Genomic DNA, 27,851 nt, shown 5'->3' on the forward strand with positions numbered 1-27,851 from the left:
TTGAGAAGAGACAAATTTTATTTCAGTTTTTCTGGATAACAAACCATTTGCAGTGGGCTTGGGTACATATGGACAAGGATGACATGGGCGGCTAAGCTGGATATAAAGTACTCCTTTCGACACTGCCGGCCGTTGCTCGTTATTCCCAAGTTCCACTTGCTTCACTTACTGCAGGGACTTCAATCTTCGTGGATGTTGAAGAGCTTGGCTACTTCATTAAGATCTTCATGCTCTTCACCGTCTTTAATGATCTGAAAGAGAAAGGAACACCAAGTCACTGGCCAGCTCCTCCTTGTGCATTTAGTCCAGGCTCATGAGAACCCAGCCATCTTCCTCCTCCTCCCAGTAACAAATGGTGCAGAACTGGTGGAGACAGATTTACATTAATCGACATCAGTCAAGGAAGTACCCATTACCAGTGAAATTCCAGATCTTTTGAAATGTGTGGATTCTGATAATTTTCAAGAAGCTTGATGACGTGATGGAAGCATTTCCTAGCTTATACTTCCTCTTTTCCCTTCCCTCCCCTCCCCTCCCCTCCCAAGGCTTAAACAGATACCCACCTTTCTTGCTATTGGCATCCGGTTAAAGATGTTCCACAATAAGATTCCCACCACAACTTTATCCCTGAGATAGAAGATGACACCTTTGCCAAAGTCCTCCCCGTCTGTGGGGTTCTGTGGAGTCTTGGTATCGCTGGCAGGAATGCTGATGTCAGAGGCCTCTGACTCTGTCTCACTTTCTGAACGGATACCAGTCCCTGTGACAAAAGCAGCCAGAGATGATCTGGGAACACTTTGGGAGCAAAGTATTCTTAGAGCCCTGCCCCAGTGAGCTTCACAGATGGGTGGATCCTTGCTTAGAGCCCTTCTTTGTCACCAAAGCCAGAGAAAGCTCTACTCTGCTATCTCGGGCGGGCTTTAAGAGCTGCTAAACTCTCTCTCACTCGCTATTTAATTTTCAGATTCTGCCATGGACATCTCCTGCTTTCTTTAAATTCAACAAATATTTATCAAGTGCATACATACTACGTACAAGGCACTAAGCTAGGTATGGATTGTAGAGGAGACGCCACTGCAACCTGAAAAGCATTCTGGGAATGTTTGGGCCAGGGCAGGGGAATATAGACAGAATGGGGGTGGGGCAGATGGCTTCTATCCCCTGGCAATTCCTAGGCTTCTGCCCAGTGGGCAGAGAAATGAACTGGGATCCAATAATCCCAGCCCCTTTTTCTAGTGCTGCCAATATAAAATACTTGTCTTCCTGCCTCATGGGAGAGGAGAGGTCGGAATCAAGGATCACGGATATAAATGTATTTCAAGTTCCCCAGGAAAAGAACCAAGCAAATGGTCTTGTTCTCTTTAGAAAAAAATCTGCCATTCTGAGAACCCATGGAGACCATGCTTCATGTAGCGGATGCACCCGATGGCTGCGCACTTCAGCCAGAACTCTATAGCGGAAAGCAGGGGCAAAAGAGAAAGGAGCTAATGAGAGCTACATTGGGAGAGACCTCCATGAAAGAGACATGTCTCCAATCGAAAGAAAAACTGACATCAGGGTCTGACAAATGGGAGGGATTAAGAGGCCATTCAGGAAGTAACCTGACTATTTTTTCCTGAGCCCAGAGCCCCCTGGTGGCCAACAGACACCAAGCAGAGGGTTTCCACGTCTGGTTTGCTGGGTGTTGAATCCAAACGGGGAACTATACAGACTAAAAAGGCCTGGTTTTTGTCACGTCACCCCATCGGGTCTTTCCTTTTACCCAGACACAATATGACAGAGGGGATGAAGTGGCAAAAGCCTATGTAGCTCAGGCTAGAGACCCATATTTCTAGGCCACAAGGTAGTTCCCCTATTTGATCCACTATGTTGAGCTCAGATCCACCAATGATTTGGAGACCTGTGATTTGGTCTCCTTTAAAGTGTAGCTTTAAACAAAGAGATGATGCTGATAGATAGCCCTTTACTGGGAATATATCAACCTTATTCAGAGAATGCCTGGAAAAGCTGATGTGGTGAAATAAATCTGGTATCGTACAGATCACGTTATATTGCCTCCTGACACTGTTCTGGGGCAATTGGTTGCCACATGTTTACCTGATTCTTCGGTTGCTGATTTGGGGGTGTCTTTTGCAGTAGCCTTGGCAAAAACCCCAACTGTGGGCAAACTACCATCCACAAGACCAATAGCTTCATATCCAACATCTGGGCCCAGATCACTCCTGCGGCAAAAGGAGAGGAGTTATCTGGTTGAGATATTACAAAGAAAAAAATGCAGTAGGATGGCTCTGGGACGCTGACTGTTTACACAGGCCAAGCGGCTTTACAAATGCCACACTAGGTCAGACTAGTGGTGAAGTCCATTTTCTTCAGTTTGTGGAAGTCTAGCTTATATTGTACATGACATCAACCGTAAAAGGTTAGGGACACATCCTCAAAAAGTCTTTACTTCTCTTAACTAATTACAGGTTATTGATCCATGAATTTGCCCTAATTTTTCTTGAATTTTATGTTTTAGTCTATATCACCTCTTGGGGGTGTGTGTAACAAGTTCCATAAGCTTATCACACACTTTGTAAAATATTTCCACTTAAGACTGCCCTTCATGTATCAAGAGGGAACCCTAAGTTATGTATTTGTAGCTGTGTTCACACTAATTCATGAATTTATCAATAGAAGGTAAGCTTCGTGAGAGCAGGAACTTTCATTGTTTCCTTGCCTGCTGTCAATAAAGTAGGCACTAAATAAATGAATGGTTGATTCTATGCCCTCTTGACTCTGTCTTTCCAAATGGAAAAACACTTTTAAAAAAGACAATAAGCATTTCTTTATTAAGCCCCTATATGTGCAAGGCACTGTGCTTAAAAAATTCTATCTTTGTTCAGAAGAATCTCCATTTAAATTATCCTTCCCTCAAAGTTTTCCAATCTCTGCCATGTCTTTCGAATGGTGCAGGGGACTAGAACTACACACAGCATTCCAGGAGAGGATGTGCCATGGTCCTGAGAAAAGGGCAGGAGATGATTTCTGCTTTGTTTCCAACTCCCTTCAAGAAGACAACCCTATATTTTGATGATCTTCTGGGTTCCAGTAGCATGTTGGTAATCGACAGTGACTCTTAGATACCTTTTCTGGGTCACAAATCAATCAACTACTATGTGCAGGGCACTGTGTTAGGTACAAACATAATGAATGAAACAATCCCAACTCAAATTGAACTTATGTTAATGGGAGTCTCTAAGTATACTTTTGAATTTCCCCCCTAAGTCTCATTGAAATTTCACAAAGTATTAGAGCTAAGAAGGACCCTTCGGGATCTAAGATGTTATGAGGAAAACAGGCCTAGAGAAGGAAAGTGATTTGCTCAAGGTCTCATGGCTACCTGTCTATTTTCTCACACTTTTTTCATGTCTACTGAGATAACCTAAGGTAGATGTTTTACTACTGGGAACAGTCTAGTGTCACCTGCACCTCAGGGATTTCAGTGGGACATTCCACCTTCCACATCATTTAAGAAAATGTTACCTTCTTTACAATTTCAACACTGATGAGGGCCCACAATTACCATCCTCTCTCTACCTGGTCCAATATGTCTGATTATGTTCCACTTGGTTTTAATGCTTTCAAGGTTATGATAAGAACAAGCTTTTTTCTTAAAATTAATTCTCACCAGTCAAGTACTCATAAAGCTGTATCATAATAGGATGAATGTACTCTGCAGTGTCATGCAGAGCACAGTAATATCATCCATACTCTCTTCCCTACCCCACCTCATGACAGCTGGCACAGGTGATCATGGGACTGAATTGTTCCTTAGTATAATGCTAACTGGTCCACACCAGGATCAAATCTCTAATGCTGGAGCTGACCCCATGTTCTTCTTCTATTTTAATTAAGAATTTCCCCCAAGTTACATGTATAAAGAAATTTTCACATTGATTTTTAAAACTTTGTGTTCCAAATTCTCTTCCTCCCTCCCCACTCCCCTTAAGAACTCAAGCAATACAATATAAGTTATACATGTGCAGTCATGTAAAACATTTCCACATTAGTCAGGTTGTGAAAGAAAACAGACAAAAAACTTTAGAAAGAACTAACCAAAAAAATTATACTTCAATCTGTATTCAGATACTATCAGTTCTTTCTCTGTAGTGGCTTGCAATGATCCCATGTTCTAGCCCACAAATCTAACTGGCCCAGAGAGTTCCCCAAACACACAAACGTTACCAGAACATTGACTGATGCCAGTATGGTTTGGCAGCCCCGGTCATGTTTTCTCCAGCCAATCTTCCACTCACAACAGCATGGTCATGATGCTCTACCCGTCTCCGCCCCAACTTGATGTCATAGAAACATGCGGCATCTCCTGCCTTAGAAACAGACACCTTGTGAGCACAGGGAGAGGAAAGGTATAGTGTACCTAGGAGATCCTAGGAATCCAAAGTTCCCTTGAAAGGCCATCTATCTCACTTGTCTTTCTTCCCTGCAGAAAGAAATCTACTCAGGATCATAGAATTAAGAACTATATGGGATCAAGTAGTCCAAACTTTTCATTTTGCAGATAAACTGAAGTCTTGAGAGGTCAAGTTACCTAGGTAGTTAAGAAGCAAAGGCAGGATTGGAACCTAGGTCTTCTGCCTCCCAAATCCAGTGGCTGTTTTGTTACACCACACTACCTCCCAGAGAGATGGGATTTTAAGTATTTATCTTAAGCTCACTTTAGTATTTATTTCTACACACATGCCCCAAATACTTTTACCTCATTTGTTTATAGCCATTGCTTAGAATAATGACTGCGCAGACACGCTCACAGGCTGTATCACTGAACCCTCTGTCCAGGTTTGAGTGATATACTTACCACCCAGATGTTAGAGCGTGCCTGGAGCTCTGCATTTACACGGAAACCCCCAAAATCAGAATCTACTTCCAGGCCACCAGTCTTGGCCAACTCAACATTGGGCTCCAAGCCCACAGCTGCAACAATGTGATCAGTTTCTACCTAAAGGGGAAAAGAGAGTTGATTGATCTCATGAATTTTCATACATGGCTGATCCATATCCTTTAAAGCAAATGTCTGGCTTGCCAAATAAGATCAAAAGTCTTTTTATTAAAAAAATCACTAACTCCTCATTTGTGAACATATTTGAAACTAGTAAGGAGACTCAACAAGAGAATTCTGTTACCCAATATGGGCCCAGAGAGATGGAACATAGACAGAGTGGAGCTAAGGGAAAGTGGCTCCTTGATGTTTGCTCTAGCTCACTTGGTGTGCCTTTTTTTTAAAACTGGGAAGGCACACTTCCAGAGAAAACTATGGAAGGTTAATCATGGCTGCCAAGAAACCATTCCACTAGTGTTAAATGAAGGGGAAAGAAAAAGCAAGGACAAGAGCGCAGCTTTCTCTCTTCTCTCCCTCCCACCCCCTCTGGTATGTGAGGTGGAAATGACATTAAATTCTCCCTCTATGGAGGTGCCCATGGTTTCTTAAAGGCTCTGTTATAGAGTGTAAGCTTCCTAAATAAGGCTATCACTTGCGAGACAACTAAAAAGGCTTATCCTGAAGAGGTCTGGCCACACAGGGACATATTTTTTGGTTGGACTAACAGTGAGGTGTGGTGGAGGCTGTGATCTGTATTTGTAAAGTGTGTGGATTATATCACATGAAATCTTGAAGCCTGTGAGCAGAAGACACTTTTTTTTGCAGCCCAGATTGAGATCCCCTTCTTACCTTCCTTCCATCTTTCAGTTTGATGAGCAATTTGCCATTCTGGACACCAACCGACTGCACAACTGCATTGGGCATTACTTTAACTCCCTCTGGGAAGGAAAGAAATAGCCTTGAGTGGTGACAATAAACAAGAGAAGTATAAAGGCAGGTGAGCTGAGACATCATTGAGGAAAATTAATAATTAGGAAGAAGGTAGCCTTGGGAAGACCCAACCCAAACCTACTGCTCATTCTTAGCACTTGTGAGAATTTGGCATCTACCTGTCAAGTCACCTGTGAGAACACTGGGCAAGGATAGCTGACAAACAGGGAAGCAACACCTAAAGAAGCAAAGAAGGCCTCAGGTCCAACCCAAAGGGGGTCCTGATAATAATTGAAAGTGGTACCACATAGGATCATAGGACAGAGCTACAAGGGACCTTAGAGATGATCCAGTCCAACACCTGCACTTTATAGAGAATTAAAGGATCTAGAGCTATAAGGGACCCAAGCCCCTCACAGTTGACATACTTAATGACACTAAGGCCCAGAGAGGCCCCAAGGAGAAGTGGCATAGCTAGAATCTGAAGCCACCGCTCTTTCTATAGTAGCATAATAGCTATCCAAAGGATGAACATAGGGAAGGGAAGTGACTTGACCAATGTAACACTGGTAGTAAGTAGGTAGCAGAGCCAGGACAGACTCGATCCCAGGTCCTCTATTTTAAATCTAGGGCTTTTCCCATTATATGACTGCCATCTACTTTTTTTTTTTTCTCTTGAGAAAAAAAGGGGGAATGACTTTGAAACTTTGTTTAAAAAAAGGATGCTTTATTGACGCATTGGGGGTCAACACTGCAATTACTTCCCCAACACGGCATGCCCCTTACCCTCCATCTTCCTCCAACCTCATGCCCTAGGGAACTCTCCCTTGTGACAACAAAAAATAGGTTAGCTAGCTCTCTGGAAAGCCCTGCATTACCTTGTCTGACTTTTTCTGTGGTCCAGTTGCTGAGGTACTCTGGGAGAATCTTCCCCATATTTCCCTTCTCAGGGAAGAGCTGAATCACTTCTGTGCCCAAAGTTCGAGCTGTGAAGCAAAAACAAAACAGAGGAGAAGAGAATGGAGCGATTAGGAGAGCAGAGCCAATCTTGGATGTGTGTGTGTGTGTGTGTGTGTGTGTGTACATGTACATGTGCATGTGTGTGTGTAAGGCAGGGGAGGCCAATGCAAATTCTGTGGGGCTTCTGAATGGTGCCCGATTTCACAGAACTTCCACATTAAGAGAAAAAAGACAAGGGACATACCTTATCTTTCTATCACTAGCAGTGCGGTGCACATAGTAGGCGCTCAATAAAGATTGGATGAATTGACCCCACCAAAATCACTCTGATTCGAGCTCAGAGACTTGAAAATCTGCTAACCTATTCATCAATCAGAAGCAGTGTGCTTGTTATGTTTTGCACACATAAGCTCTTGAGCAAGAGGCCTAAGACATTTTTCTGTCTTCTACATTTCCCTTCCAACTCTTTTAACAACCAACTTTCCTTAATAATTTACTTCTGGAGAGACTTGATCCAAGGACTGGTGGTATGGAAAAAGAGATGATTAATATTCCATATGCCAAAGTTGGAGATTCCATACTGCCTGCCATCCAAAGAGAAAGAGAGTATTCTTGCTGAGTTTTGCCAGTCAGTGAGGGATCACAGACAGGAATTAGCCTCATGCTCAGCGTCACTAGGTAAATTCCCAAGCCAAACAGAACTCTTTTTTCCCCCTGGGGTACCAGCAAAGTTATCTCTGTGATTCTTGCCAGAAGGAGGGAAGAAGGAAGATGGAGGAGGCTTCTGTAAAAGGCACATTGGTTAATAAAAAGAAATGGAAATTAGTGAAGGGTGCTCACCTTTTCTGCCAAGGGCACAGGCCAGTTCACTTCCTAAGAAACCCCCACCAATAACTGTAATCGACTGGACCTCTCTTGAAATCTTCTCCAAGGCTCTAAAATCTCCAATCTGTAAAATTACTATCAGCTTAGTCTAACAATCTTCCAAAGGGGACAAATGAAGTTATCAGGAAATAATTTTCCTCCCAAATTATTACAGAAACCATTTGTAATTATAAATATGCTCCTATATAAAAGCTAAATTGTACTTTCTAAGTTCCCAATGTCACTAAGTTCCCAATGTCAACTTTTTTCCTTCCCCCACCTAGAATACCTTTCTATCAAGAACTCCAAAGATCTTACAAATATTACTGAACAGCCACCACAGTGGCTTTAATGTTGTTGGCAAAGCATGCTGGGAAAACAGTACCGTCTTTTGGCCATATGTCTGGGCATGAAGTTTCCTTAACACACACAAGGAGAAATACAAAGAGACTGAGGGCAGTTTTCATGACTTAAGCCATCAGAAAAAGCCAAATGTGAAAGGGAAATGGGCAGGAACAATTGTGAACAACAAAAACCACTAAGGAAATCTTTTCTGAGAAGCTGAAGCCACTTGAGTGAAGAAGGGCAGTGACTTGCCCAAGGTCAGATGGCAAGGCTGCAGAAGAGCCAGAGATAAAAAACCATGAATCTTCTCATCCCTGGATCACAAGGAGACCATGAGATTATCCTGCCTCTTCCAAAATAAGCAAGAGATAGAAAACAGTAAAACAGATGGTTGATGGTTACCTTTCTGAAAAGCGTTGTTCTACTCTTTACCTCTGCTCCAGCCCTATCAATGGCAGAAAGATTTCTGGGAGTCCCTCCTGGAAAAATAGGAGAAAAAAATTTTCTTTTTTAAAAGAATCGAATAAAATGTAGTTAGGCCCAAACAACCATCCATCCCATAAAGGTTTGTTCAGAACTGAGGTGTGCGCGCCCTCTGCTGGCAGCACAGGTACATCAACAGGACACAGGAGTCCTGGTACCAGGCTGATCTTTCAGCAGACTCATCACTTTCTTTCCCTTGGCCTATAGAATGTAGAGTTCCTCTACACAGGGCCCCACTTATTCCCCAAATTTTTAAAAAAAGCTTTCTGTTTACAGGCTCCCTTACAGTTTCCCTTAAGGGTTTGCTGGATACTACAGTCATAGTTTAAGCAATTACTTTGTCTCCCCTATCATACTCTCTGATTTGGATCTATAATGAAGCCAGGTGGCCATATCACTTTCAGACGATGGTAAGAGAGAGACAGGTAACTTCCTTTAGCAATATACATGCTCTTCTATGGAGTAGCAGAGGTAATTCTGGGACATCTGTAGTCTCTGGTTAGGCTCCGTTTAAAGGCTAAAATAAGGTTTGCTCAGGGTAGAGTATCTGGATTTCACTTTTCTTGAATACAACTGACAAATTCAATGTTGCCTTCTCCAGAAGGCCGGTCCATCACAGCAGCTTGGATGAGCTGTGCCTAGAAAGGAAGCCACATCAGAGGACACTAACCTGTTGCAATCAAGCACTTTTCAAAAGTTATCTGAGAGCCGTCATTAAGTTTCACCATGTTGTCCCTCACATCCAGCTGTACCACCTGGCATACACAATACAGAGAAAGAAATATAGGTGGATGTGCCTTTTACCTCCAATGGTTACTTCAGAGAGAACCTCCTACTGATCACCTGCACCCAGCTCTTGGCCTATCTCTGCTCCTAACTCCCAGGGCAGCCAAGAAGTGTTCAGACTAATAGCAGGCCTGAAATTCCTTTGCGATTTGTGGGAGGGAGGGGGAGAGGGAGAGAGGGAGAGGGAGAGAGAGAGAGAGAGAGAGAGAGAGAGTGTGTGTGTGTGTGTGTGTGTGTGTGTGTGTGTGTGTGTGTGTGTGTGTATAGAGGGATTCAGGGGAAAGAGAAGGGCTCAAACTGTGAGAATCAGGTATAAGAAAACTAAGCAATGGAAAGCCAGGCCCATGACCTCTTGCTCCTCCAGAAAATTAACAGAGATACTCAATGGGAATTAGCCAGGATCTAGCTGGCATCAATGCTAGCAACTCCTGGGTTCCCACTCACTCTGCCTCAACTTCCCTGGAGCATGACAGACTGTGGAAGTGGTTGAGCACCTGGTCAGCTCTTTCTTCATGCCCCACAGCCCACCTTTCTTCCCTGCTCCAATTCCTAGGGGTATGTGCTCTATCTACTTCGTCAGAAGGGAAGAAAAAAGGTCCTTCCTCTTACTAGGGCAAGCTGCATTTTATCTCGATTTTATACCTCTCCATGGATAGTGATCTGCACACAGTGGGCGCTTACAATTGTTTGCTGGAGCTTAGCTCAAACAAGGTGGGAGGTTTTCAAAAGGAACTATGAACACAAAAGCAAAAGCCCTACTAGATACAAAAGCATAGAAATTAGAGAGCACAGGTGACGGATCCAAACATAACTAATGATGTTTGGCATTACTTATGGGGCACCCAGTACCAGATCCTGTCCCTTGCTTTAGGCCGCTCCCCTGTGTCCTGGAATATTTCCCACTTGGTCCCCATTGCCTTCTTTGCCCATTCTCCACTTCCTAAGGGTGAAGGCCAAACCACTCAGGGCCCCTAAGCAGACAGGACGGTTGCCTTAGTGTTTCTTCCATGTGGGGTTAGCTACACAACTTCCCATCACTGGAGTGGGCAACGCGCACGCAGGTCAGCACACACAGACACAAAGAAAGATATTGGGGCATTTACCCACAGATCTTTCTTTTTGAAGCCAGAGGATGAGCTTCAAGAACTCTATTTCTATTTCTCACCCAAATCTGTGCCCAAGGCATTCTTTGGCCCTGAGCAATTTGCATTTTGACAAGGCCTCTTCATCAACAACCCCCAAGATCTACTGGGGTAGAGGAAAAGCCAAAGAGCTGGGAGAAGAGACAACTTTTAGCTGGCCTGGACAATTTCTCTCCAGGTTAGACCAGCTCACTCCCAGAGGCCTCTTTGGTCTAAGCTGTGGATCCTGGCAATAAGTCGGCAGGACAAATGCAAAGGGCAGGACGGGGGTGGGGGGAACCCAATGAGGGCAGTGACACACCGACCTTCTTGCCAGTGAGGACGGCCACACCACCATTCTCGATATAAGGCAGGTCCTGAGCAGACACATAGAAAGAAGGTGGCTGGAAATAGATGCTAGAGAGGGAGAAAAGAGAGGGAACAAAGAGTTCTGAAACACTTGCTCGTTCCTCCAACTTCATACTTTAGCAGTTAGAGTTGCTCATTAGGTCACAAGAAGAGCCTGAGAAGGCTCCTGTCAGGACCGCTGAAGTTTGGCCCTAGCCAAATCCTTCAGAACCAGAGCAACCCCCCCACCCCCTACCCCATGGAAAAGGGTTCTGAGTGCGGCAAGCCAATGGTCAGAGGCATCCAGTCCAGGAGATTATTCAGCTTCAGACTCCAGGTAGTAGCTGTGGGACACCAGGTGAGAGAATTTATGATTTGTGCGGAAAAGGGTGGCATTTAAGCACATGTCAAAGGGATCACTGATAAAAAAAATCTTTTGGAATTCCTGGGAGAGAGGCTAAAGCAAGAAGCCCCCAGAGTCCAACAGAGGAGTGAGTCCACTGTGGTCCTAGCCCCATGCTGGAGTGTGCTTAATCTCTCAGAGTTTCTCTGCAGAGCCAGCCCTCACAATTCTAGGAAGTTTGATAGGGTTCTGAGGAAATGGGTCCTTTTAGTTGCTTTTCTACTATTCTCAGAGGGGATTCCATCTGCGCCCAGTTCAACTGGATGAGCAAAAGACCCCAGTCACATGATTCTTCCCAGAAGGAAGATATTTTAAAGGCCAGAGGTGGAAAACAAGATACCAGGCAGCCAATTGTTGTTGGAGCTAAAGCAATCCGGGTCTCTGGATTCTGTTTAGTTAATGTTCCACCCACTGAACCACGCTGCATTCTAAGCTAGAGTGTGGCTCTCAATTCGGTGCTCTCCCATCCTTGGTAGGGTATGGTCTAGCTGCCCAGCCTCCTCCCAGCCAGGACCATTTTAGACACTCAAATGCACATACCTCCTTTCTTTTCCATTCCACTGTTTGAAGCGAAGCGTGTTTGTGACATTTGGATCATCTGAAAACCACAGCTCTTTGGAAAGAGGGGGGCGCATGTATGGCAGTTCAGGATCTTCTGAGATAATCAAGACCTTTAGACATACAAAAAAAAGTGCCAAGTCAGCTCATGTGTAAATGCCAAATGCCTAGCTTAGGTGGCATTTACAGACACCTGTGCCAGGGCAGGAGAGGATGCACCTTACCCTGGCCCCGGGGTCACGAGCTCGGATGGATCTGGCGGCAGCAAATGCTGCGGTGCCTCCACCAATCAGCAGGAAAGGAGCGTGAGTTGGTGCCCTGATTTGGGCACCTACTTCTCTCTCTGGAGCTGTAAGAGAGAGCCGACAGACATGGTGAAACTTCTAAGAGGCTCGGATGGGCTCCGTACTGTTAACAGCAATAAAAGGATCACCTTGCAATTATCTTATTCCTTTTGCCCCAATGAAGTACTGCATGCACATTAATCTCAGTAAACCTTGCAACATAATGATGGGAAAAGGAAAGGAGGCTTCAATGACAAGGAGGTAAATGATTCTCCTAAGGCAAATCTATCTTGGACTTAAACCTTAGTTTGGAAATTTAGGTGCATACTTAAAACATGTATATTGGGCTTTGTCCTTTCTAATGAGGAAGGGCGGATAACAGATTCATAGTTCCACCCTATGCCAACTTCCAGTCTGGCAATATGAAATGGACCAATCTGTGAGAGCTGAGGAAAGCAGTGGAGATTGCCCATCTTAGGGCCAAAAAGGGGAGCAAAAAGGCCCCAATTTCCATAGGTTCAACCACAGGCTTCACTGATTTTATGTTTGAACTCGAACTTGATCTTAGCTTCACAATCACATTTCTCTTTTAGTTCTGAAACATACCACTCTTTCTCAAGGTTTATAATCTCCCTGATGCCACCAGATGTCCTTAAATATGGCAACCAAATGGCTTCACTGTCTCATTTCAGCTGCTTGGGTCTCAAGTCCAAAGACTGGCATACTTACCGGTTAAGCTATCCCGCCTCTCTTTTTCTTCTGGGGTCAGTCCTAATTCTGAAATTCTGTCACTGTATCTCTTTTGGTCCTCTTTCACTGTCATATAGGCCTGCAGATCCAAACACAGTGAGAACATCGTTCTACCAGGTGCCTAGCATGCACCATTCACATAGGACTGTTACATTTCAATTAAATGGTAAGCTTTTGTTCAAATCAAGCCAATCCCTTTTAGTTAAAAATGCTGAGGCAAAATAGATTTCCTCATAAGCAAAGAGCAATAAAGCACTGGGTCTGTTTTGGATGCTAAGAGAAGATTTATGAGCAAATGAAAACCCTTCTAGTTTCAGGCTCTCCTGGGCTCTATCTGAGAGCCACAAATCAATCTGGTATTTTGTTCTTTAAGTAGGGCCCAAGGAAAGTGAAGGCATCATCTACACAGGCAGGCACACCAGAAAGCATCTCACATTTCAACAGTAATCTAACATTGCCAAAGTGTTTTCTCTTCATTAACGACTCTGGGTAGTGCAAAGACTATAATCTTGATTTTATGAAATGAGGAAATCAACTCTCAGAGCAGGTCAACGGAACCCCTGTGATATCAAGGGGTTTGGGACTAAGATACTAGGCTGAAAAATCACATCAGAGGCAGGAATGGTTTGGGACCTGGGGCTATCTTTTTCTGACAGAGTTCCCAGCCATCAGGGCAATTAGAGAGAAAACAAATGTCTTGAGGTATAACTAACTGCATACCACCCTTCTCATAGAAATAACTCACTTTTCTCCTAAATGAGCTATTTTTTTTCCTAAAAGAACCAGTCAAGTAGAGTCTAAGTAAAGATTCCATGCACTTCAAGCACCACACTAACATATGTACTATACCCTTATGGTTTAAAAAAAAAAAAAAGGGCAACAGCTTGCCATTGGTTGTGGCTACAATCCTTCTGCTCTTCTCTGCCCTCCCAGCAACAATTCGTATTGTCTAGAATTCTTTAGAATTATCAATAGATTCCAGGAAATTATCAAGACCACCATATTTAAGAAATTATCACAAATCTGACCCAAGATTATTTCGTAATACAAAAAGGTAAACGTCAACAATTAGCTCCAACAAGTTAATTTCTTTCTCTTCATACATTAATTTTGGAAAGAAATCAGCATGGTGCCTGGCACAAAGTTAGCGCTCAATAAATGCTGCTTCTTCTTTTTTTGCGGGGCTATGGGGGTTAAGTGACTTGCCCAGGGTCACACGGCTAGTAGGTGTCAAGTGTCTGAGGCCGGATTCAAACTCGGGTCCTCCTGAATCCTGGGCCAGTGCTTTATCCACTGCGCCACCTAGCTGCCCCCAATAAATGCTTCTTGATTGATTGTGATGGCTAGATTTACCTATGTATATGACAAATAGTAAAAAAAAAATAATAATAATAATAATTTTAAAAATCAGATAAGCTATTTTTTTTAAGTAAGGCAATTGGGGTTAAGTGACTTGCCCAGGGTCACACAGCTAGTAAGTGTCAAGTGTCTGAGGCCGGATTTGAACTCAGGTACCCCTGACTCCAGGGCTGGTGCTCTATCTACTGTGCCACCTAGCTGCCCAAATAAGCTATTTTTTAATAGTTAAAATGGATTCCTTCTTGGTGAGAGAATTTCACCTAACAAATCCTAATCCTGAGTGACACAAGGCCAGATCAAACAGAAAAACTGACACAGAAGCTTGGGCTGTATACAAACTTAAGGAGGACACTTAAACATAGCCCCAGTCCCTCAAACCTCCTTCCAGATTCATGTATCAGTGGAACACGAGCCCGAGAAAAATCTTGAATTTTAGTGGCGTAAAAGTAGTAATGAAGCTTTTATTTCTATGTAGAAGCTATAAATGAGGTTTACAGAGATCTAACCTAGCAAGTGACTTTTTCTAAGGGTTTAAAAAAGTCCTAATAATAAATACATTTATACAGGATTTCCCAAGTACTCCCCTAATCTGTGTGCATTTCAAATCAGGGCTACAAACAAGCCAGGTTTGGAAAACTCCTGCAGTTGTAGGGGAAAAAAAACTAGGGGGCGGCTAGGTGGCGCAGTGGATAAAGCACCGGCCCTGGATTCAGGAGTTCTTGAGTTCAAATCTGGCCTCAGACACTTGATACTTACTAGCTGTGTGACCCTGGGCAAGTCACTTAACCCCCATTGCCCCACAAAAAAACAAACAAAAAAAACCTAGAGGTGTACTCGTTAGAGTCTATTCAACTTGAGGAAGGCCTCTGACAAAAAACATATTATTTTCAGTCTGAGACAATGTGAACAATTACTGTCAACCACAGCTTAACAATGACAAATGGATCTAATTCATAACTCAGGGCCCAAAGCTTAAGTATCAATTGCACTGTAAACCTCAGCTCTGTCTATCGCTAGCCACGGGCCTGAGGCAGCTAGAAACTGAGGTTAAGTGCTTTGCCCAAGGCCCTACAGATAGTCGCTAGCAAAGGAGCGATGAGAACTCACATCTTTGCCAATCATGGCTTCAGATCTGCAGTCTAAGAAGTGTTAGGCTTAAACCACAGAATTCTAACAAAAATTTTGGAAAAGTCCCTTCTAGTCCTCAGGATGGTTTCTTCCTTTTGAGGGTGGGGTGAGAAAAAAGACTTTCAAGGTCTAAGTTAGGGAATGGGAACTATATGGGGGAAAAATTATGAGGAAACACTGAATAGCAATACCCCAACAAATCTGACTGGTTACAAAGGAGAGAGTGTTCTTGAGACTGAAAAGTTTCTTCTCTGGGATGTGCATTATATTTCCACTCAAGTAAAACGGAAAGTTTAAAAACCATTTTTAAAATTTATACATGAAAACACAAATGCACCTTCAGGTAAAAGCTGGAAGTAGATAAAAACCAAAGCCTATCACTCAATGTAAGGTCACATGTGAGAATAGGTAAGTATTTACCCAGGAACCTCAGGGATCTACAAAAACGCCTGCAGGGCCTGGACTTTTCCAGGAAGGGATAGGGTAATAGGGGCTTGCTGCCCCTGGATACAACATCCAATGACCTGGCAGCCCAAGAAAGAATCTGCTTGTCTGGCCTGGTGGAGGTTGTCCAAGCCTATTTAGGTCTAGAAGCCTTTACAAAAAAAGTATGTGAAACCCAAACATTATACGTGCCTCTTCCTTTTTTTTTTTTTTTGGGGGGGGGGGAAGAATGAGATAAGGCAGGAAAGGAAAAGTGAATGAGAAATGTAAAAATGCAAAAATTGCAGATTTAAAAGGTTTCCTCTGAAAAATGGAGGGAGTCATTTAGGAAAATGTTTTGCTCTTTTAGTCTGCAATTTGGTTTAGTTTTGATAAGGTGTCAAACTCCAGTGCAGAAACCAAAATAAAATGTAATTGGGGAATATGTAAAAAATACATATAAGCACAACAGAACCCAAGTAATGTTAACATGTGGTTTTCTAAGTCAATAGGCAGCCCTAGGAATCCTTAGGTCCTTCTGGTTGAATCTACCACTACTGGTGTGGATCACTTCAACCACCAGCTCTGATTAATGCTTCCAAAGGGAAACTGTCAGTTTAAAAAAAAAAAAAGAGGAGGAAAAATGAATTTTCAATGGCTTTTCATATCTGCTCAGAATCACACAGTAAAATGTATTTACACAATAAAGGGTGACTTACCTTAAAGAGAAATGGCATCTCCCTAGAATGACTAAAGTGTCAACAGCTACTTTTTTTATAACCTTGGCAGCTCCAGAAGTACGGTGCCCCTAGTACCCATTATAGCTTGGGGCTTGTTATGTGCCCCCCCCTTATTTATTTATTTTAAACAATTTTTTTTTTAAAAAATTGAGTTCCCAATCCCCTTTCTCCCTCCCCTCTGTTGCCCACTGAAGGCAAGAAGTGTTATTAATTATACATATGAAGGGCAGCTAGGTGGCCCAGGGGATAGAGCACCGGCTCTGGATTCAGGAGACCCGAGTTCAAATCCGGCCTCAGACACTTGACATTTACTAGCTGTGTGACCCTGGGCAAGTCACTTAACCCTCATTGCCCTGAAAAATCAATTAATTAAACATATGAAATCATGCAAAGCATATTTGCATATTAGCCATGTTGTAACCTATCAACCACTTCTTGTATCCTGTCAACAAAAACGGGACCTACAATTTTTGTTAGTACCATGGCGTCACTCATCAAGCCCTGAAATGAATTTAGGGTGAACATCTTATATAAATTCCTGGCTCAGTGTCAACTATTTCTGCAATTAAGTATTACCCATACCAGGTTGCTTCCATCTTTCCCAGAAGCACCTAGTAACCTAGAAGGGGATCTTAGTTGATGACATCATAGAATTCTAGGTAAAGACAAGGTCAAGAGCCAAAGACAGGAAACAGCACAAGTACTAAATATTAACGAGAAGGCTTTTTGGGTCACCTCCTGGCTATCCCCAGTTGCTAGTGCTACCCGCCTCCACTGTCTCTATTGATTGGCTATGTTTTCAGTGTTCTATGTGTTCAGCCTCCTCCACTGTGATGTAAGCTTCAAGAGAGGAAGCCCTGATCTTGGCCCCAGTACTCAGTACAGTGCCTGATGCACATCAAGCACTTAATAAATGCGAGCCTGATTAAAAGACCACTTCACCATGACGCCCCTTAGGGAAGAGGAAACAAGGCAATTTTTAAATTTTCAGTTGCCTTGTTCTCCCCAAGAGAGGAGGTCCAGGCTCTGCTTGGCCTGAGCCTGTTACCCGGAGGACCTCATCTTCTGAAGGCAGCTAGGTGGCGCCATAGTGCACAGAGTGCCAGGCCTTGCATGAGGAAGACTGGAGTTCCAACCCTGCCTAGGACACTGCCTAGCAGTGCGACCCTGGGCAAATCACTGAACTCCTCTAGGCCTCAGTTTCCTCATCTGTAAAATAAGAGGGCTGGATGTGATGGCCTCTAAAGTCTCTCTGCCTCCTAGGTAACAGATTAAGGATCCTATCATCTTCCTTCTGATGATTTTACTCACTACTAGAAAGTTATCTGACTTCCTCGTGCATTTTTTTTAGTGAGGCAATTGGGGTTAAGTGACTTGCCCAGGGTCACACAGCTAGTAAGTGTTAAGTGTCTGAAGCCGAATTTGAACTCAGGTCCTCCTGACTCCAGGGCCGGTGCTCTATCCACTGCGCCACCTAGTTGCCCCCTTCCTTGTGCATTTTAAGGGTTAGGGTATGAAAATATGGGCAACTCCAACTGACTTTCATGAGTAGCTTGGGTTTTTCCTAGTGATCTGGGCAGAAGAATAATTCTTCAACGACTTAACTGGCAATAGAAAATAAAGAATATGAATGACTTCCAGCTATTGGTTCTTAGCAGAGAAAACAAAAGGCATGTGTACACTAGGTACTAGCTTGGGTACTGCCCTTACCTGGCATGAGACCAGAAACTGATCTGCTGAGTCACTATAATCACTGCCAAATTCACAGAGACAGACAGACAGACAGACACATTTTGTGACCAACCAGGCCTGATGAGAGTGCAATTAAGCAGCTATATTATGACAATTCTCCAATACTACTTTTACAATTAAACACCTCAAACAAACTTTTTTTTTTTGGTGAGGCAATTGGGGTTAAGTGACTTGCCCAGGGTCACACAGCTAGTAAGTGTTAAGTGTCTAAGGCCGGATTTGAACTTAGGTCCTCCTGACTCCGGGGCCGGTGCTCTGTCCACTGCACCATGTAGCTGCCCCCTCAAACAAACTTTTAACCTAAAAACAATTGGCACATTATTAGGCTGCTTTTGAAATTTCCAGTGAGGGTGTGGAAATTTTCCACTATTGCTCCCCCTTTTCTGCTCCCCGCAACAAGATAATGTTTTGTATAAAATGCTATGGTTTTTAGTATCTGTGCATGTCAAAAAGTAACATGGAGTGAAGATTTGGCAAAGGAGACTTTAAATCAAATCAGGCTAAGAAGTGGCCAGAATTCATGATCTTATTCATGAGTCAGTATTATCAAATCTAGAAAAAGGCAACAATGCTATGGTTAATCTCATATATACGTATACACATAGAGACACACATACATACACATATATGTATGTATATATGAAAAAAAGATAACTGAAGTCAAGAGAGAAGGGTCTGCCAACATGGGGTTAAATTTCAATAAATCCCAAATTGGTCCTCATGGGATATTAGATGGCAAGTATTTTAAAGGAGGTTTTTGGAAAGCATTTCAGAAGGAGGAAAGGAAATTGTCTAAAGTGGGAAGCAAAATAAAACTAAGAGAAGAGCTATTAATGGAAGTTGGCAGCTTCTTTTCATAAGCTGCTTTTCTACTTACATAGGCACCAGCTCCCATGGTTGATAAGCCCACAACAAGGGCTAACATTGATTTATCGATTTTGCTCCCTGAAGCACCAGAGCTGGTCATTTGTCTTGTCATCTGGAGTCCTATGGGACTATGCCATCGCTGCAACAGGTTGCCTAAGAGACACAATATAGTAGACAAAACAACATATGAAATCATGGATATGTTAATAACTTTAAGTCAATGAACCATATGGATTGAGTTGCTGGTCAATGAACTGCTACCCAACCAACATCCACAAGAGAAGTCAAACTGTGTATGACAAGCATTTGACTGTCCACATCTACATTTCTAGTACCACTTAATGTTAATATTTTTTTAATCATAGAAGTATTACTGTCTAGTTACATGTAAAGATAGTTTTCAACATTTCTTTTTTTCTTTCTTTTTTTTTCTTGTGGGGCAATGGGGGTTAAGTGACTTGCCCAGGGTCACACAGCTAGTAAGTGTCAAGTGTCTGAGGCCAGATTTCAACTCAGGTCCTCCGGAATCCAGGGCCGGTGCTTTATCCACTGCGCCACCTAGCCGCCCCCCTCAACATTTCTTTTTATAAGGTTTCAAGTTCCAAATTTGTCTCCCTCCCCTCCCCCTTCCCCGAGACAGAATGCAATCTGATCTAGGTTCTATATGTACAATTAATGTTAGTATTATGAGATGATCCAATACTTTAAGAGTATGTTCCGGATGTTGCTAATTACAGCAACTTTCTAAATAAGTTTGAACTTGGGTCAGAAAAGATAAGAGTAAATATTTCTACACTTTACCAATCTTCCTTCACATCTTCTCCTACATGAATAGATTACTGACACAATCCATAATGCTCACTATAGGGCACTTAACCAAGACAACACTACATTAACCTAGAAATCTAAGAATCCTGGGTAAGTTAATTAACCCCACTGGCCTGTTTCCCTATATGTAAAATGGGGATAATAATAGCACTCACTTCACAGGGTTTTGGTGAGGATCAAATGAGACAATATACACAAAACACTATATAAATACCAGCAATTCAAATGAGTGAATTTTCAACTATTACCAGAAAAAAAAACGCACTGCAACATTTATTATTTCTGCTTCACCATAACTGGACATATTTTAAGATTTCTTCTTCCTTTTGTTTTTTTGGCCAGGGGGCAAAATAATTCAACTTCTGACCTTATGCCTTTAAGAGGTTCAATAAATTTCTATTTCTACTAGACCAGGCTTCTTTGGAAAACTGTTCAGAGATATACCAGACTTCCTAACTTAGAAAATCAAAACACACACTTCAACTGCTTGTTGCGCATTACTAAATAGTCTCACTGAAGGCAGGCAATATGTGTTGAGGGACATTTTTTCCTGCTCATAACTAGGGTCCAGAATAGAGAGGTAAAGTTCCTATTGGCAGACAAATTAGTTTTCCAATCAATTACCTAAAGAGAATTTCCTTCCAGTTGCTTTTTGCAACTTTTGCTTAATACCTTTTATACTATCACAGAGCAGTACTAAGATAATACTGAAGCCTACAAGCTGAAGAGAGTCACCAAGTCTTTTGCTAATTCTTGTGGGGTCGATTCTCATCATGGCCTTTTTGTAATGGCAGGAGGAATACAGGATAAAGGGAATGAATCCTGAATAAATGAATGAATCTGGAGACCTGTTCACACAACCAAGTGTGAACTGGCCAAAATCCTATGTGGACACGAAGAGAATGACTCTTTAGGGACTCTGCTGCACCACAAAGCCTCCTCTAGGAAATGTGAACACCGATTTACCCAAAAATAGTTTTGTTTTGTTTGTTTGTTTTTTAAAGCATGTTAAGGTATTCTTATTTAATACCAATGAATGTCATCAAAAGCTGGGACACATTTGGAGTTGATGGTTTATGTAGGTTCTTATACATTTGGCTTATTTGTCTACGATCAATGTATGGCAAGAATTTGGCTACAGCCACGCTTAAAAATGCTCCCAGTAAATTTGGGGTTCCTCTAGCTACATGCCACAGAAAGTCACCTTAGTGAGCATAAAGTATTTAACCCAATGGAGTTTCAAGTAGGAAGTTAACTATAATGCTGACTATCTTTTAATTTCACTGGAATTGCATACGAATTCAAGAGAAAATGGATGCACTACAGTCTTAGGCAGATGAAAGCACAGAATAAGTAGAATATGTTCCCGGAAAAAAAGGATCAAGTGATCATGTGTTACAAAGACTAGTCAATTAATTAGGTATAAGAGACCAAGGTATGAAGGATGGAAGGTGATAAAATACAAATGAAAAGAGAGCAATCAATGATTGTTAGGTTTGGGTTTTTCTGTTTTGTTTTGGTCTGGACCTATGATTTTATTGGTAGATCAAACACTGCAAGTTACAGTCTTTTTTTTTTGTGAGGCAATTGGGGTTAAGGGACTTGCCCAGAGTCATAGAGCTAGTGTCAAGGGTCTGAGGCTGGATTTGCACTCAGGTCCTCCTGAATTCAAGGCCAGTGCTCTATCTGCCAAGTTATAGTCTTTTTTTTTTTTTTTTTAAGTGAGGCAACTGGGGTTAAGTGACTTGCCTAGGGGTCACACAGCTATTAATTGTTAAGTGTCTGAGGCCAGATTTGAACTCAGGTCCTCCTGAATCCAAGGCCCGTGCTCTATCCACTGCGCCACCTAGCTGCCCCCAAGTTATAGTCTTAAAAGAATTACCTGGAGACACTATGAAGTTAAGTGACCTGCCCAAAGTCTCGAAGTCAGTATGTAAGGGGCAGGACTTAAGCCCAGGTCTTTCTGACCCCAAGAAGGCTCTACTGATTACATCATTTAATCTCTGGAGTTTGGGTTTTTAATGCTTAGGCAAGGATGATGCACTCAGAAGGAAGCAAAGATAGGTAGGAAATGAATAAATCAAGATCCAAAGAACCAAATGAGCTCTTGGAGTATTTCTAGAAAAGCCAATATCCCAGGATATTAATAAGTAACAAGAAGCTAACTTGACTTCTCTTTTGAGTCTGAAAGTTTGGGAGAAGCTCATTCTCTAAAAATATTAGAAAGAAGCAACAAAACAGCATGGATCCTTCCACACAAGGGATCCAGTTGGTATCTCTTCTTAAAGTGAGGCTGACTACAAGGATCTTTACATGAATAATACAAAAAAAAACACATTAAACTTTTGGACCTCAGGTCAGGGACATTGATCAGTTTGGCACATGGGCAACATCTTTGGCTATGAAACAAAACATCTCAGAACAGAACCCAAATTCTCTTATGTTAACCACTAGTTCTTTAGTACTTACATAGTGACAACTTGTCTTAGCAAGAAATGTATGTTTTGCACATATCATTTGAGGCTCACAACCCTGGTAAGTAGTAAACACTGTGATTTTCAGCCCAAGACTTGCTTTAGCATTAATATACTATTTAAAATCATAAAAGCATTTTATTATTTTCTAGTTACATGTAGAGATAGTTTTCAACATTTGTTTTTATAAGATTTCTAGTTTCAAATTTTTCTCCCTCCCTACCCAACATAGCAAGCAATCTGATTATAGGTTACATATGTACAATCACATTAAACATATTTCTGCATTAGTCATAGCATTAATATACTTTTAAATTAATCTAATGTTGGTAAGAGGTACGGAGCACTATTAAAAAGATCAGTTATGATTGTAATCATTTATAGTAACAATAGGGGCTAAGTTCACCTACTGTCTAAACGCAACAAGAATCCACGGTTTGATCCTCTGCCCAATGTTGATCAAAGAAAGGAATATCCTATGGAAAGAGCAAGTCTCTCACAAAAAATATGCAGTAAAGGCTACTACTTGAGAAGGATAGGGAACAAGAAAGCTGACCTCAAGTGTTTTTGAAGGGTTTTCTTTGTTTTGGCGGGGCAATGAGCATTAAGTGACTTGCCCAGGGTCACACAAGTGTCAAGTGTCTGAGGCCACATTTGAACTCAGGCCCTTCTGAATCCAGGGCTGGTGTTTATCCACTGTGCCATCTAGTGCCCCTGAAGGGTTTTTTTCGAATGAAGACTAAGACTTTTTTCCTGCTTGGCCTTTGAGGGCAAAATTAGGAGTAATATCGGAGAAAGGTGAAATTTTGATAATGAAAAATTTTCTAGCTGTCCACAAGTGGAATGGGTTGTCTTGGGAAATTGAGCATTCTCCCTCACTCTAGGACAGCAAGCAGGTGTAAGATTTATCAGATACTCTGAAAGGATTGCTATTCATGTGTACATTTGAAGAATTTGCCTCTAACTCTAAGGTCCCTTCCCAACAATGGGATTCAGTGTCAGATTGTCTAGTGTCTTATCAGAAGAAAAAGGCTGTGTCCTCTTCCATAAAAAGGGAATAACATTTACACTAACTCCATAGGGTTACTCTAAGAAAAGTCCTTTGTAAATATTAAAGCAGTACCAAAATGTTAATTACTGGTAATGATAAATATTAAGAAAAAGATTATGGTGGAAAAACTTACCTGGGACAAGAATGTTGGTAGTAATGGTCTATTATAGTGTCTTTTGGGGGCAGAAGAACTTTTACTTATCAATGGTCTGTCTTATGGAGCTTTGCAATAAGCCCAGGGAGGTGGGGGGAGGCAGGTTGTATTCAACACTGTTAGTGATAATTTAGATAAAGATATGGATAGTAGGATAGTCAAATTTGCAAATGATATAAAACAAAACTGGGAGAAATATCTTTTTTTAAAAATTTTGTGTTCTAAATTCTCTTCCTCCCTCCTTCCCCAGCCCTCCCTAAGAAATCAAGCAATTCTTTTTGTGTGTGTGTGGGGGGGGGGGGGGCAATGAGGATTAAGTGACTTGCCCAGGGTCAACACAGCTAGTAACTGTCAAGTGTCTGAGACCACATTTGAACTCAGGTCCTCCTGAATCCAGGGCCAGTGCTTTATCCAATGCACTACCTAGCTGCCCCCAAGACTTGTTTTTAAAGTCAATCGAAAAACACAAGACAGGAGAGGTATGTCTAGACAAAAAGTACGGGAAAAAGTTCTGGGGGACAAGGTCAATCAAGATGAGTCCAAGGTGTGAAATGGTAGTCCCCAAAACTAATGGCATCTTAGGTTGTATGCAGAGAAGAACATCCAGAGGGAGGAAGATTTGGAGCCCCATATTTCTGGGAGGTCACCGAAAAGCTGGCACTTATAAAAAGGAAGGTAACTAAGAAAGGTCATGCCATCTGAGGATTATACTATTAACTAAGGATCAGTTGAAGGAGCTGTTTAGCCTGGAGAAAAGATGACTGGGGGTAGGGTTTGGTAAAACTTGTCTTTAAATCTTTACCTGAAGGGCTGTCAGGTAAAAGGATGGATCAGATTTCTTTTACCTGGGAAATCATAAAGAGGCAGACTTCTGTGTGATATAAAGTAAAGCTTCCTATCAGAGGTATGCAAATCTGAGAGAGGCTGGATGCCACTTACAGGGATTCTTCTTAAATAGGGGTTAAATTATATGGCATCTGAGATCACTTCCGATGCTATGGATCTATATAAATCTTTTTTTTGGGGGGGGGGCAGGGCAATGAGGGTTAAGTGACTTGCCCAGGGTCACACAGCTAGTAAGTGTCAAGTGTCTGAGACTACATTTGAACTCGGGTCCTCCTAAATCCGGGGCCAGTACTTTATCCACTGCGCCACCTAGCTGCCCCTGAATCTATATAAATCTACGAAGGAGTAAAGAGTCAAGAAACCAGAAATAATAATATAAGCAAGCCATCTCTGAACAAGTTACTAATGGAGGGAAAACAAAATGAGCTAGTTCTTATTAGCACTAACATAACAAAATGTTTTAGCATAAGCAACAAGCATGGCTTAAGATATTTTCCCAAGGAGTCTAAAATTCCACAGATAAGAAGCATCAATGTTAAGTTGGAGGCCAAAGTTACAAAAGGGCAAAAAGTTTACATTATATGGCAATTTTTCAGAATACCGTCTGACATCTGTGAGCACTATTGATGGCACCATCATTTTGGTGTGCCTAGAGACCAGGTCAAAAAGCAATCTTTTAATTGCTGACAACAGAGGCCTTTGGATTCCAAGTATAAAATCACTTAAAATATTTAAACACTAAAATTTAATTCAGGGAACACCCGAGGCAATAGCTCCAGGAAAATGGTGCAAAAACTTAGGGAAACACTTTCATATTACTTTTGCTATTAGCAAGAACTCAAGATGACCCCAGAAAGAAAGGTTAATTCATTTAGCATCTCCTAAAACCAGGTAATTTACGATCACAAGAGGTCACAGACAGGGTGGAGGTGAAAAGTCCATGAACTCAGACACGAGACACTCACTAGCTGTGTGACCCTGGGCAAGTCAGTTAAACCTCATTGCCCCGCAAAACAAACAAACAAAATGTAATTAGTAATCATTTAACAAAATAAATAGCCCTAATTCCCCCCCCCCCCCCCGCCGCCATTTTCTAGAAAATGATACTGAGGCCCAGAGGTGAAAGGTTACACAACTAGTATCATCAGCAGAACCAGAACTAGAACCTGTGTCTTTAAATTCTCAGCCTACTGCTTTTGATACCACACCATTGTTAACTTTTTGAGGTCAACTTCATGAAGGACATTCTACTTTCCCAGGTACTAGTGTCAGAGAAGGATATTGGGCTGCACAGACAACTGATGTGGCATCATTTACTTTCTAATAGACTCAGAAGACACATTATACATTGGTTAAAAAACAACTCTAAAAACTGGCATTAAAGACAACCACAAAGTCACAATGACCATATATATCTATATCTATCTATCTATCTATCTATATATATTGCTAATTATATTTTTCAATTCACCTTTGGCCTGCCATCCCAGCTATTTGGTATTCTGAGAAAATAATTATTAATAATGGATTTCTTGGGGGGTCGCAGAGATCAGTTCTTCAGTCCTTTCTCCTCCCCATTCCAGAAAGTTCAGATCTCACCCGGGACAAACCCAAGGGAACGGAAGAAATGGAGATAGACTTTTGTCTAGCTCAGTGAAGGAAGACACCAGGATAATGGACTTTGCCTTAGGCAACTTGAGTGAGGGTCTTCTCCCAGATGGCATAGGTAAGAGTTAATTTTAATTTAGACCACCCTCAAGTCATGTCAACCAATGGAACTGAATGATGCTAACCAATAAGCTTTGATCAATGTACCTGCCTTTATCAAAAAATCTCACTCTTTTGGCTAGTGCTTGGCCCTCTCCCTTAAGACAGCAATGAGAAGTTAGGGAGATTCGAGGTAAATCCTTTACTGATATATTAATAATAATATACCTACTGCCCAAACTGGTGCGAAAGTAATTAAATTTTTAGAAAACACAGTTGTAGTTAACGTTAAAAAACATAATATTTATCTCATGGCTTATATTTACTGTTGTTTCAATGATATTTGATATAGATAGGACTTCGGAATTTCCAAAGTACTTTCACATCTATGCTCTCAACTTTAAGATACAGTAGATATTATCTCTGTTACAGATGAAGAAACTGAGGCCCAAGTGGCTCAATTAAGTCACATCTATAATAAATGGCCGAGATCCAGGGTTTTTCCCATTAGACTTCCCAGCTTTCACGGTCCAATGAATGTTTCTGAAATTCCCTTCCTCTTACCTAGTAGAAATCTTATCCCTTCTTTCCCGGACTCAATTAAACGCCACCTCCTCCCATGAAGTATTCCCAGCTTCCACCCGCTCAAAAAACATTTTTCCCTCCACTAAAGTCTCAGTACTTCCTTTGTGCAACTTCCCCTGGCGCTTTTTGCTTTCGGCTCTCCATTATCTGTGCTCAGGAGTCGCGGGTCTCACGGATCTCCCCCGCCAGATAGGCTCCCCAAGAGCTAGTAGCGGCTTCTTTCGGATTCAGCTTCCAGTCTCACCCCCCGGGCCTAGCTCGTTTAAATAGTACTTAAAGCACGTGGGTTTCCAGAAGCCCGCTTCAAGGCAGGAGGGGGGGGGGGAGGGGAAAGGGGGTGTGTGAGCGAGTTAGGATCCCGGGAGCCGGGAGGCTGGCGGGGATGGCTGGGGCTGGGCCGGAGGGATCTCAGGCTGCAGTCCGTCGGCTAGTGGGGTGGGGGTGGGAGCTGATGCCTCTGAAGGTCAGGCCGGCGAGTCCTGCCTGAAGAGTTTGGAGCGCTCCCAAAGGAAGGCGGGAGTGAGCGTGCGGAAGGGGCTTGGCTGCGGAGGACAGGACTGCAGAGGTTGGGGGGGGGGGCGGTGAGAGGAGGCCCGGGGTTTCCAGGGGTCAGGGGAGGGGGGGGGGGAGCCAACGGCTGTGGGAGCCCCGGGCAACTAAGTTACCTGGAAGCCGGCTCTTCTGCTTCGGGCCACGGACGCTGAGAGTCTGAAGCAAAGGCGCCAGTTTCTGCCCCAAGCCGGCCACGGCGATGCTTCCCCATCGGAACATGACGGCGACGACGACGACGACCGGGAAGACCGGGACCAACTACAGCCGTAGAAGCCCCGCCGCCTCCGCGGCTCCGCTTTCTCCCACAGCCACTGACCCGTTACCCACCGTCTGCCTCCAACTGCCACTCTAGCCCACCCCAGCCCACCTCGGGGGCGGAGCCTCCCCAGAGACGCACTCTCATTGGACTGCTGGAACCGCCTGCGCAGATGCTGCCCTCCAGTTGGAGGAAGGGAACGAGCCCTGTGTTGCCCCTAGAGCCGCGCAGCCATTGGCTAAAGCGGCAACGAGGGGAGCCATGTCACGCATGCGCACGTCCCAGGACTTTGGCCGGGGCAGTAAAGTTCCCAGGTGGCATTCCGAGGGCATAGGTCGCTACCTTACTCTTTGGTTTTGGGCTGCCGGTTCCTCCGGGGTAATTCGGTTGTCCTCTCCCGTTCAGTGGCGGCGGCGGC

At 42.8% G+C, this 27,851-nt stretch overlaps 1 protein-coding gene across 1 annotated transcript; it reads right to left on the reverse strand.

Moving 5' to 3' along the window:
* On the reverse strand, nt 1-27,524 carry AIFM1 (apoptosis inducing factor mitochondria associated 1). The gene is made up of 16 exons (XM_043974845.1): nt 27,291-27,524; nt 18,991-19,133; nt 12,691-12,790; nt 11,902-12,026; nt 11,660-11,790; nt 10,695-10,785; nt 9,132-9,216; nt 8,381-8,457; nt 7,610-7,718; nt 6,688-6,795; nt 5,729-5,817; nt 4,859-4,999; nt 4,228-4,370; nt 2,098-2,222; nt 564-760; nt 1-251 (listed from the first exon to the last, which is right to left on the reverse strand). Exons 1-16 carry the CDS (start codon nt 27,394-27,396, stop codon nt 180-182), a joined length of 1,842 nt encoding a protein of 613 aa, XP_043830780.1. The 5' UTR covers nt 27,397-27,524; the 3' UTR covers nt 1-179.
* Nucleotides 27,525-27,851: the final 327 nt, after the last annotated feature.

The sequence above is a fragment of the Dromiciops gliroides genome, chromosome X, assembly GCF_019393635.1.
Source record: "Dromiciops gliroides isolate mDroGli1 chromosome X, mDroGli1.pri, whole genome shotgun sequence".
In the NCBI taxonomy this organism is placed as follows: Eukaryota; Metazoa; Chordata; class Mammalia; order Microbiotheria; family Microbiotheriidae; genus Dromiciops; species Dromiciops gliroides.

What these genes read in the sequence shown, in the direction of transcription:
- AIFM1 (XM_043974845.1), bottom strand. Translation starts at nt 27,396, where the DNA reads ATGTTCCGATGGGGAAGCATCGCCGTGGCCGGCTTGGGGCAGAAACTG. An exon ending in CTCGTGACCCCGGGGCCAGG is followed by an intron (nt 11,791 to 11,901) that starts GTAAGGTGCATC and finishes GTATGTCTAAAG; the next exon opens with GTCTTGATTATCTCAGAAGA. An exon ending in GGATGCCAATAGCAAGAAAG is followed by an intron (nt 252 to 563) that starts GTGGGTATCTGT and finishes TTTCTCTTTCAG; the next exon opens with ATCATTAAAGACGGTGAAGA.